This window comes from Chinchilla lanigera, unplaced genomic scaffold (assembly GCF_000276665.1).
Source record: "Chinchilla lanigera isolate Chin_1 unplaced genomic scaffold, ChiLan1.0 scaffold00053, whole genome shotgun sequence".
Lineage (NCBI taxonomy): Eukaryota > Metazoa > Chordata > Mammalia > Rodentia > Chinchillidae > Chinchilla > Chinchilla lanigera.
The window spans coordinates 2499219-2510931 of NW_004955454.1; the positions used below are offsets into that span (position 1 = coordinate 2499219).

Here is an 11713-nt window from a genome sequence, read left to right on the forward strand (position 1 = left end):
AGAAAAGAGAAAGGGAGTTTTCCAAGACTCTAGTGAAGAGTAACTAAGGCTGACAGCTGGGCTATAGTCCAAGAGCAGGCTGCCTAGGGCACAGGGCTTACCTACTGGGAGCTCCGGGAAAAGAAGAAAATGGTAAATTATGCCAACTCCCCCAAGTATTAGGAGGTCCACATTTCTGCAGGGGAATCCCAAAGATCCAAAGATGAATTAATGGACACACATAGAAATCTTAAAAAAAAAAAATGATCAACTCCATGGAAAATAAAACGTTCAGTAAGAAATACAATATAACCTGGGACATTGTTGATTTGCGTCTAAAGCCTCATGTGGTCAGTTTTTTCAGAGGTGCCTGAATCTAGAGTGTGTGTTTGATCTGTAGTATAATGCTGGGATTATGGGTGGGTGACTGCTGGATCAGTCCACTGATTGGATTGGCACCACCCTAATCCCAGAAGTCTGGATAAGATAAAAGGGCAGAAAGAGGCCTGTCTCTCTCTCATTGCTTTTGCTGTCTTCCACTGCCATGAACTGTTGCCCCTCTGCCAGCTGGAATCCTGACTTGGAGCCAGCCGATTTTGGACATGAAACCTTCAAAAACTGTGAGCTAAAAAAAACTTTCCCTCTTTAACTTTGGGTATTAGATATTTTGTTCCAGCAATGAGAGAAAAGTAAATAAGACAGACATCTTGTTTTCTGCTGGGACCTATGCTAATGAAGCTGAATCATACCCAGGCAGCTATGCCACACATCACACTGGTACAGTGCTGGGTCAGAGGGGAGGCAGATTTCTTCTCCCCTTAGAGCAGACGTGGAAAATCTTTTAGATCTCACAATCATAACAAACAGCCTGCTGTGGTCCGAGTGCCATAGGTCCACCACCACTGCCATAGAGGTTGCCCCTTTGGGCACCTAATATAGAAAAAATCAGTAAACAGGACCAAAAACATGCTTGTGGTTTTGAGATACACAGATTCTAAATGCCTGAAAAACAGCTAACAGAGTTGAATTTTGGGTGGATTAGACTGCATTTCTTATTTGTTATTACTCCCTCCAAAATGTCTCACTTTTAAAACGATATGCATAAAACTATGAAGAGAAAACAAAAACTCAGCATCAGCATGATTAAATGCAAACTGTACTATTGATGCTTTTAAGTTCAGTTTAATCACTGGTACAATCTGTTATGTATTTGCCACTCAACATGACCATGCACAATCAGACAGCTTAACAGCAGGATTCCCTCCTAGACTGTGTAAGTTATTTGAAATCTGCACTTTAAGTTGAAAGGTATGAAATTCTAGAAAACGTTGTAAATAGTATTGGAATGTTTAAGATAACTTGAGATTCACTGTAATTGTTCATTTATTTGATATGCCTTGGCAGTTTCGTTTTGGTTTTTGGCTTTTGGTTAGGGTGATAGTCTAGGCAAAATCTCACTACCCTCAAGATTTCCTTTCTCTAACCACAGGAGCCAGTGAATGTTAGTTTACATGGCACAAGGTACTTTGCAGATGTGCTTAATCTCAGATTTTGAGGCAGTCATCCTGGATTATCTGGGTGGACCCACCCTAATCATTGCAGATGTGCTTAATCTTAGATTTTGAGGCAATCATCCTGGATTATCTGGGTGGACCCACCCTAATCATTGCAGATGTGCTTAATCTTAGATTTTGAGGCAATCATTCTGGATTATCTGGGTGGACCCACCCTAATCACAGGAGTACTCTATGCAGAACTTTTCTGGCAGCAGACAATCAGCTGATTTAAGACAAAGACTTGGCCTGCTGCTGCTGGCCTTGAAGGTGGAGAGAGAGCCAAGGAATGCAGGCAGCCTCTAGAAGCTGAGAGTGGTCCTCAGTTGACAGCCAGCAAGAAAATGGGGACTGCAGCCATAGCACTATGAGGAAGTGAATAAATCTTGCCAGTAGCCCAAATGAGTGGAAAGTGGGTTCTCCCCGAAAGCCCCCAAGAAGAAATGAAGCCTGCCAACCGCTTGATTTTAGTCCCATATCAGACTTCTGACCTATTGTGACAAATTAGAATAAATTTGGATTTTGAGGCACCAAATTTGTGATAAATTTTAGCGGAACTAATACATTGGAGAGCCTTCCTATTTTGACACTTGAAATGCTTAATAAGAAACCTGATGTATTACCTTTATATATACAATTTAAAATGTTCAAGACTGTTAAATAGCCCAGGAACTAAGAGGCCAGGGCAGGGGATTTGAGGGGTGTGTGTGTAGAATCCACCGGGGTATGTCTAAGATTGGAAGAGTAGGTGAGTGGGAGAGATAGAGAGACAGGAATGCACATCCTCAGGACCCCAGCAGGAGCTGTTCCATGATGGAGGTGTGGCAGATACCTGACCTCTGACCTCTCCCAGCTAGGAAACATCGAAGACAAATAGCCCCTTGGAGGGGCTAAGAGGGAGGGCACAGGTCCTGCTCTCAGAGCAAGTGGAAGGTGGGGGGAGGGTGCTCCAGGGTGGTTCCGCATGGGACTGAGGCTTTGCGGACCATGACCTCAATTCCAGGCCCTCTACTTCTGTTTCTCTGGCTGGATCTGGCCCTCTCTGGTGCCCTGTGCTGTGTCTGACACCAGCAGGGCTCCATCACAGTTTGAGGTCCAGGTTCCTGGCCTGATTGTGGTACCAACCAGGGGTGGCTGCTCTCCCTGACCACATGGAACCATTCCCCTGGCAGAGGTTTCAGGGTTAACCCCTACCTTCCATCCCACCCAGGCTCCTGGCCCCTGATGGGCCCCACTACCACGCCAGGGCCCCACACTGCTGGAGAAGGTCGGGGGTCCTCACTAGCAGGCTGGTGTTCATTAGCGGTCAGGCACGCTGGTGAGGACAGCTCCAGCTGTGCTGGACTCTTCTCTCCATGGCTCAGCCTGAGCCAGCAGCACCTGGGCTGGGCCTCCAGGGTTGGGCAGGTCAGGACTGGGTCCCTCGGTACTTGAGGAAGGTGGTTTCCAAGAAGGCAGCCAGCTTTGTGCGGTCATCCTACAGAGAGGAGGGAAGCATGATGGGATGAAGCAGTATGACATATCCTGAGCCCCACCCCCTACCCCTTCAGCCATGCCCCCTGCCTACCTCATGCAGGAAGCCATAGTGTACAAGTTCAGCTGCAAGGTCCTGGGCACTGTCGGCTGTAGCAGGACAAAGGGTAAATTGTGAGGCTGCTGTATGCCTGGTGCCTGGGCCCAGCTCACCACCCACGGCCCTCCTCTGCCTACTTGGTAGCAGGTCATAGGTCAGTTGCCGATGCAGTCGGTCCTCCAGCACCAGAAGCAGAGTGAGCTGGGGGGTGGGAGGGTGTGGTCGGGTGCAGCCACAGTTGGCCCACCCTGCCTGCCCAGCCCAGCCCAGGACCCTGCTCACATGCCAGCGTGCCTTGTCTTCGCCCCTCTCCAGGTTGCACTGCATCTGGACTACCTGGAGGTGGGGAGGCCAGGTTACCCCCAAGGACAGGAACTTGGCAGAGCGGTCCAGCAAGGACAGCAGAGATTAGGGATTAGAAAAATCTCCCAGGACTAGCCCAGAAAGCACATCTCATCCCTAGCTGCCTGGTGGGTTAAGGAAAACTTCCATGAGTAGGCATGGGAGCTGGGTATAGAAGGATGGAGAGGAGACATCACAAGTGAAAACAATGCCTTGAAAAGGAAAGAAATGTGGGAAGCAGGGGAGAGAAGTCAGCAGGGATGATAGTGAAGAAGAGCAAGATGCCAGCAGGACCAGTCTTCAAGAGAGTTGGGGGCTTGGGCTGAGGACCCCCATGAGCTTCCTAGGCAGCCAGGAACCAGGTAACTTTAGATGTTAAGATGTGAACTCGGGCTGCACGGTGGAAGGAAGGAAGCCAGGACAAGGGCCGGGTTGGGGGCTGGTGCAACATCCAGGTGAGTAATGGTGGTGGCTCAGATCAGGGAAGTGGCTATGGCCACACCCAAGGCCAACCCAGAACCTTGGGAACTCAGTGGATATGGGCTTGAACAGTAGAGGGAGAGACAGAGGCCGACCAGGAAGCAGCCTTGCAGGAAGAGAGATTTGGGGAAATGTGGTTCCTGGGAGGCCCTGGGGAGCATCCTAGGACCCAACTGTCAGAGAACCAGCAACCAAGTAGGTGGCATCAAAATGCCAGGGCAGATGAGATATCCAGAGCAGGCTGTTTGGAATACAAAGGGATTTGGGCAGGCAGCAGGATGGGGGAAGGGTCTGCAGGAACAAGGAACCTCTGGGGAAAATCGAAAGCCTAACATTGTCCTAAAGCCCTCCATTCCCCCCAGAGGCTGCAGCCTGGACCTGGTCTCTGGCAGTCTGGAGGAGAGCTGGCCCAGGGGGATGGGGAATGCAGGCCCCCAAAAAAGGGCACCTATTATCTGGAGAGGAGACAACATAGTGCAGCAGGGGTGGTGGGACTTGCCTTTCTGGTCTCCAAGTCAAAGGGTTCTGGTGTTGGGGTCTTGGCCTTCTGGGTCTCTTCAGGAGGTGGGGCCAACACACGAGGAAGCCCCAGGGGCCGAGCGGCAGCAAAATTCATCAGTGGGTAGATCCCATTTCTGAGGACACATGGGGTTGGAATGGCTGGAGGCCCAGGCCTGACAGCACCTGTCCCCAAGTCTCATGCCAGCCAGCTCTCACCTGACATCTTCCAGGAATTTGTCCAGCTCCAAGAAGGAAACCTCTGAATACCTGGCAGGGGGTGGGTGGTACATGAGGGGTCGCCAGCCAGGGGCTGGCCAGGGAACTAAGAAGAGACTTCAGGGTGGCTACTGCTCACCGCCACTGCATCATGGGCTGGTGGAGCCGGGGGATCTCTGCCAAGACTGCATGCAAGTCCATTGCCTTGGTCTTTTCCTCCACTACATTCTCAGGCATGAGGTCTGTGGGCCAGGAGCACTCAGTGTGGTTCCCAGCCACAGGTCCTGTAGGGCCCCTTCCCCATCCCAACCTCAAGGCCCCTGACCCATCCAGGCCCGCCTGCCCCTCACACTGGTGCTGGATGAAGCAGTGGGCTGCCAATAGCTTCAGTGAGTGCACCTCGAAGAGCACACGGTGGAAGAGGAGGTTGTGGGCAGAAGGCCGGTGGGCAGGGTCCCGGGCCAGGCAGGAAAGGATGAACTCCTGGGTATATGGAGAGGAAAGGCAGTGATGGACAGAGGCTCCCTGCTATAGCCTCAGAGTCTAAAGAGATGAGGCGCCCTGAAGTCCCTAACCCCAGGTGTCCATCCCCATACACCCACTCCTCTGGGTTGTTGTAGAGATGTGCAAAGGGAAAGGCATCCCATTAGCAGCCAGCCCAGGACCTGACCTCATGAACTTGAGGGTAATCAGGCCGTCCGCTCAGAACACCCAAGGTCTACTTCCCTTGATGGTCAAGGAAATGTGCGGAGTGGGTGCCACTTTCCCCAATACACAGACAAAAGCCATCCGAAACAGAACCTGCCCCCAAACTTGAAGGTGACCTTGACGAGCCCCCATCCTGTCTCACCCTGCCTCCTGGGCTTCTCATGCTCACCAACCCCCACTCTCCTCTCCCTCGTCCCCAGAGACTGAACTGTTAAACTGCTGGACTCTAACCAGAGAGGCTGTGGATGCAGCTTTGGTGTATACCTCCTTTGTCTGTTGTGTACTCACCATGCCCCACACAAGCCTGGGAGCTTAGAGGTAGGGACTCAGGTCAGGCAGACCTGAGTGCAAATGCTGGCTCCACCACGTACTCTAAAACCTTGGAAAAGCCCTTAGTTTCTCTGAGCCTCATTTTCTTTATAAAATTGGCATAGTAATAGTAACTATATAGAGAATGTCTCTACTCTACTTATCCTTAGAATCTGTGAATTTTTTTCCTGCCTGAGGCCCTACCTTAGCTCCCAAAGAGGTCCTCCTTGCCTGTGGGCCTTAGTAGGGAGGCTGGCACAGCTCTCAGGTACACTGATCTAGCTACTCCTACCTAAAGCACCTCATAGTCCTACCTCGGGTACCCTCAGCTATCCCTAGACGAATGGAGCGAGCTGCTCACCCGCATGTTGGGGTCGCTCAGTGAGTGCCTGGCTTGAGCAATGGCCTCTTCTGTGACTCGGGTGTCTCCATTAGCCTGGATCTCCAGCACAGCCATCTGGAGTCAGGGCAAGGTGGGATCCCAGAAGAGATAGCACAGGTGAGAAGGGATGGAGCCCCACCTGGAGGGGGACAGGAGGTGGGGCCAGTACCTCCAGCGCACACATCCCAAAGGAGAAGATGTCCACTGCAGTACCATCTGCGACCTCTGAAAGGGGGAGAGCAAGGCAGGGCGGGTAGGACAGATGCAGGGCCAGGTCAGTCACCAGGGGCTCTCCTGGACTCACCGCCATACTCTGGTGGGAAGAAGTGCAGGTTCCGCAGTTCCTGGCGCTCAGTACGGATGGGGCTCCGGAGATCATCTGGGAGCTCTACAGAAGAGCACCGGTGCTAAGCAACAGGCCTCTCCACAGACCCCACCCCCCAGAGGCTCCACGCACCATTGGAGAAGATGCGGTACCACACTGGGCCGGCCACCACAGAAAGAAAGAAAGAGCGGGTGTCAGGCCCTGGGCTCCCAGTAGGCCCCCTGCCCACCCTACCCAGCCCAGCCCCTTCCAGCAGCACCAGAGCCAATCTTGATGAGGCCATTGTGCTGAATGAAGATGGTGTCACTGGTCAAGTTCCCATGGATGATGGGGGGGCTGCAGGCGTGCAGAAAGCTGCAGGAGAGTAGGGGAAGGCACGAGGTCAGAGGTTGTGGGAATGGTGGGTACTACTGGGCAAGCACTTGCGCAGCTTTATTCTCACCTGAGCGCAGACAGGATCTGCGTGCACCAGCGCTTCCAGGCCTGGCAGCGAAGCAGACACATGATTTCCGTTGGGTGGGCACAGGAGAGGCTAGGCCTGTTAAGCTGGCCACAGCCCACCACTGGTCCTAGGCCGCCCTGTGCCATCCCCCATACTGTCCTTAGCCCCACCCTCCCCCCACCCAGGCCCTAGCCTCTCCCCATACCCGGGTGCTCATGGCCTTGTGGTTCTTCTTGGTCTTTTTCAGGAATTGCTTGAGGCTACCTGATGACACGTACTCTGTGATGAAGACCACCTACGGGACAGGTTGGGCTCTGCCTGTAGGTAGGTGTCTACCCCGCTGCACCCTTCCTTACCCCCCCACCCCCAGCTCACCCTTGCTTGGGCCTCGGAGGCATCCAACCAGTACTTGTGCAGCTTGACGATGTTGGGGTGGTCCACTAGTGCCAGCTGCTCAAACATAGTTTGGATCTTCTCCTGGGGAAGCGGGGGTGGTCACAGGGCAGTCACAGAGCTAGACAGGTCGGGAGGAGGAGAGCCTTACCTCATGGGCTGCGAAGGCCTTCCTGTCGCCAAAGTGCAGCTCATTCCACACTACTTCTACCCCTTCCTCCGTGTCCATGGCCAGAAAGGTGCTCTGGATGCCAGGCATATTCCCTTGGTTCACCTGGGAGTGGGAGGAATGTGTGTCTTGGAAAGTGTAGGGTTGAGGGTGGGAACTCAGTCCCACCCACGCCCTTCCCTGCCCGCTGGGAGGGACAGCTGGGGACCTACAGGGGGCTGGCCCCTGGGAGCCCAGAAGCGGTATCCAGAGGGGTTGGAGCAGGGCCGCAGAGGGCTGGCGCGGATCCCGGGGCATGGGGAGGTGGTTCTGGAAGGACATTGATCCTCGGGGAGTGGAGGTCTAAGGACCAGCCAGAAAGCGGCCACTTGAGAGGCCTCAGGTTGCCCGACACCACGGACACCACGGCTGCTCCAGACTCCACCCCTCCGCCGCCCACCTGCTCCCGCCGCTTCTGCCAGCGGCCGCATGGGCTCTCTTCCAGGATGTCGCTCTCGTCCTCGCTCTCGTCCTCCCGCTCCCGCTCTCGGCTTCTCCTCGGCGCTGGCTCCGGGGCCGCCATGGTTCGGCGGGCCCAGGCTGCCGTCCGCCGTGTTCTCTGCCGCTCTGCGGCCACCCAGCGCGGAGCCCAGCCGAGCAGGCGCCGCCTCGAGCCCCCACCCGGCTCCGGGAACTGGGAGGCGCGGGCGCGCGGCGGGCGGACCGCGGGCCCGGGGGTGGAGCCGGCCCACCCCTCTCGAACTGCCTCTGCGGGCCGGGATCCGGTTGGAGCTCAGGCCCGCGGACGGGCCCCGCCCCGCTGCGCCCCGCCCAGCCCAAAGTGAGGTTCTGTTCCTTCAGCACTGGCCCGCTGTCGGCGGAGGCTCCGCCCGCTCTCGGCGGAGGCTCTGTCGACTCCCCAGTAGGGGCCCCGCCGGACGGAGCTGGGAATTCCAGGGAGCCTCCCTGGCTCCTCCTGAGAGCGGCTGCTTTGGGCTCTTGGGCCAGCATGGGCGGTGTCGGTCCGTGCCTCTCCAGGCGTGAGGCAGCCTCCTCTTGGCTCTGCATCTCTACCCCATTCCTGCCACACAACCTGGGTTTGGTCTAGCTTGGCCCCCCACGGGTTTGGAGGGGACCTAGGGCCAGGGCATCTGGGGGCCAACCCAAGCGATGGCCTGTTGGCTTCAGTTGCAGAAAACCCTACGAGCTCAGAAGTGGAGCCAGCTGTTCCTGCCAGTACCCCAAGGGACACGGAGAGGGTCATTGAAGGTGACCCATAAATACACCAGCAGGCTGTGAGGGAATGGACTTTAATTCATAACCAAAAATCTCTTACTGACTCAAAATTCTGTGCCTCCCTTTGTGCACAAGGCCACCTTCCAGGAAAGCAAGTTTTTCTCTTCCCCAAAAGTGCTCCAGTCCTACTGTGGGTCCCCTCCCCCTTGCAGCAGTAAACATCAGGAGGCCTCCCTGACCACACCCTATGGGATTCCCGTGAGAAACCCCTTAACCCCACTACCGTCCTATCTCTCCACAGCATCTCTCTTTTACTCCTGCCTCTTCCTTTGCTACAGATCAGGGTGCCTGCTGCACCCACAGGCTTAAACTCCAAGGGAACTCCCTCTGCTGACCACACTGTTTTCCTAGCTTTTACCTAGCACCAGGGGATCCTGCTCAAACCCTCTGGCCTGCCCTGGTCACCCACCTAACCTTAAAAAGATTAGCTCAGTGAGTTTGGGCATTCATATTCTGCATCTTCCAGACACTGGGCCTGGAGCAGGGCCTAGGAGACACACTTCGAGACATTGGAACATCCTTTATGGTTTGAGTGTGTTTACCTGGGACTTGAGGCCACACCAGGCAATCTGTGCTCACAGTGTGATTGATGAGGGACCTGGGGCCATGCAATGTCATCCCGATCTCTGGAGATGCTAGACACTGAGGTCAGCCACTCATAGCCAGCTATTGCTTATGTGGCAGAACCCAGTAAAACCCTGGAGACCAAGGCTGGTGACACTTGTGCACATTGTTGCACGTCATTGCTGGAAGATATGCGCATTGTTCAATGGCTGAAAGGACCATTCATCCACACCTGGCCTTGCTTGGTATTTCATGAATTTCCCAGAGAAATGTGGAAGAAACATCTGCCTCTACACTGGGAAGGAATCCAAAGAATGACTTGGTCAAGTCCAGCCTGGCAAGTAATTGAGTTTAGTAGGAGTCGCTTACAGAGCAGTGGACAACCTGTGGGCTGCAGTACAGTACCACCCAATCACCAGCCCTTCTTTATTAAACTACTGATATTAAAGGACAATAATTAGAACAGCAAAAGCAGGATCAAAACAAGAAGTGTTCTTGGCAAATGTTGTGTCTGCCACTCCCATCCCGTCCCAGGAACTCTGCCAGTCTCGACACGCACTTTCCAGCCATGGAGGTAATGCTCTTGTGCGGCAGACCGGTGCATAGTCTCAGCACCAGATGAGAATCCATAGAAAGCTATCCAAAATGGAGGCCCTTTGGCTAGAGTGGGAGGACAATTTTCTCTACACCCTGGCTCTGGCCCACAAGCTCTGCTGCTGTGGTTTTCCTCTAGCAATAGTACTTGTGGCTTTCACAGCTTCCTGAGTACTGGGAGACCTCCCAGTAAATCACTGGACCTAAGGGTGGTGCTGGGGACCCTGGGTCCCTTCTCACTCAGCATGAAGACCCACAGTTGGCCCTGCTCATGATCTCACTTCTGCCCTCTCGAATCAAATCCACTGTTGGCACCCTGGCCCCAAGCTGTCCCTGCAGGGCCTTTCCCCTGGATGTGCCCTCTGCCTGGTGTACCCTTCCCAGGTATCCTCCAAGTCCATTTCTTGCAGATCTTGATTCAAGTGTCACCTCCAGCTGGCTGCCCTGTCACCTATCCTAGCATCACTTGACTTTTACCACCTGATCATGTCTATTTTCTACCCTCTGCTTTGCTCGGTATCCCTGCTGGTATTGAGCTTCAGGAGGGTAGGATGTCTACTCTTCCTGACTGACATCCAGCAGCCTCAGCAATTGTGCTGAGTGGCAGAGTTAAGCAGGGGTGTGGGGCAAGGTGGCATGGCCCAAGGAAGCCCCAGAGGTAACATCTAAACTGAATCTCTGTGAAGTTCCTTCTCTTTCTCTGTCCTATAACCAAACACAAACACTCCATGGTGAGTTGAGCAGAGGTCCCCAAAGGACATGTCTGTGTCCTAACTCCTGGTTTCTGGGAACATGGCCTTTTTGGGAAAGGGGTCTATGGAGGTATAAATCAGTTCAGGATGCTGAGATTGGCTCCTTCTGGACTCAGCAGGGCCCTGAACCCAACATTTGGCTTCTTTGTGAGGGAAACAGAGAGTGGCTTGAGGCGTAGAGAAACCAGGGAGGCAGCCATGCTAGGAGGAACAGAGACTGGAGAACTGCCTGGATTTTGAGAGCCACCAGTGGTTCCAAGAGAGACCTGGAGTGAATTCTTTCCTAGAGCCTCTGGAAGGAACAAGCCCTGCCCACAACTTGGTTGTAGACATCCAGCCTCAAGAACTATGTGAGACAAAATTTGTGTTGTTGGTAGCTACTTTACTTATGATACTTTGCTATGACAGTACTAGTCTTTCAAGTGTCTGATTGTGCCCTCCACAAAAAGAACAATAGTGCATGCCGTGTGTTCATGTGTGGGAACACTGTGCCTCCAGCACTGTGCTTCCCAGCCATTTAACACTGTGATCCTGTGGCCTGACTGTTAGTGCCAGCTCTTGGAGATGGCGGCTGAAGCACATCCTCAGTGACTTTCCTTGACTGGTACTCCAGATCCCATTCCCTGCTGCCCCTGCCTTCATGCCTGGCCATTCCAATTCAGTTATGCCCTTTATTACATATCACACGTTCTCTGAGAGTCTCTGGCTCTCAGGAAAGTCTTTTACTGTGGCACTTAATGCCATCTGCAGGTTTAATACATGCCACATTCTCTACTTCACCATATGGACCTGAGCCCTGTGGAGTTTTGGGTGACCTGCTTTCTGAATTCCTACCTATTTCTTTCCCACTGGCAGGAAGAACATCTCTTGGCTCTCAGGGCCAGGACAGATGTCCTATATGCCAGGAGGCTCTGGGTGGGAGAAAGACAAGTGACCAGAGGAGCACAGGGAGGCCCTTTCTGCTCTCTACCCTGATGACTTTGTCTCCTGGCTTCACACTTGTTTTGTAGGCTTCTAGGAATGCATACTGGACTCAGAGACATGCTTCCAAGATTATATCACAGCTGGTACAAGGGGCAACTCCTCCCTGAGATGGGTGAGAGGACTGTGGCTGGTATACCCTTCACTCTAAGGAACCCAAGGTCATGTTGTGAGC

At 53.7% G+C, this 11713-nt stretch overlaps 1 protein-coding gene across 2 annotated transcripts; it reads right to left on the reverse strand.

Annotated features, from left to right (window-relative positions):
* Nucleotides 1-1141: 1141 nt before the first annotated feature.
* On the reverse strand, nucleotides 1142-8154 carry Nrbp2 (nuclear receptor binding protein 2). Of its 2 annotated transcripts, XM_005395814.2 has the most exons (18): nucleotides 7812-8153; nucleotides 7355-7477; nucleotides 7186-7287; nucleotides 7016-7105; nucleotides 6811-6851; nucleotides 6628-6722; nucleotides 6501-6524; nucleotides 6348-6431; nucleotides 6213-6268; nucleotides 6023-6118; nucleotides 4995-5127; nucleotides 4784-4886; nucleotides 4645-4695; nucleotides 4427-4562; nucleotides 3388-3441; nucleotides 3243-3306; nucleotides 3100-3155; nucleotides 1142-3009 (listed from the first exon to the last, which is right to left on the reverse strand). In XM_005395814.2, exons 1-18 carry the CDS (start codon nucleotides 7932-7934, stop codon nucleotides 2941-2943), a joined length of 1500 nt encoding a protein of 499 aa, XP_005395871.1. In that variant the 5' UTR covers nucleotides 7935-8153; the 3' UTR covers nucleotides 1142-2940. The 2 variants fall into 2 exon arrangements, with proteins under 2 accessions (XP_005395871.1, XP_013375515.1); XM_013520061.1 differs by lacking the exon at nucleotides 6501-6524 and having other exon boundaries at nucleotides 7812-8154.
* Between the last annotated feature and the right edge of the window lie 3559 nt (nucleotides 8155-11713).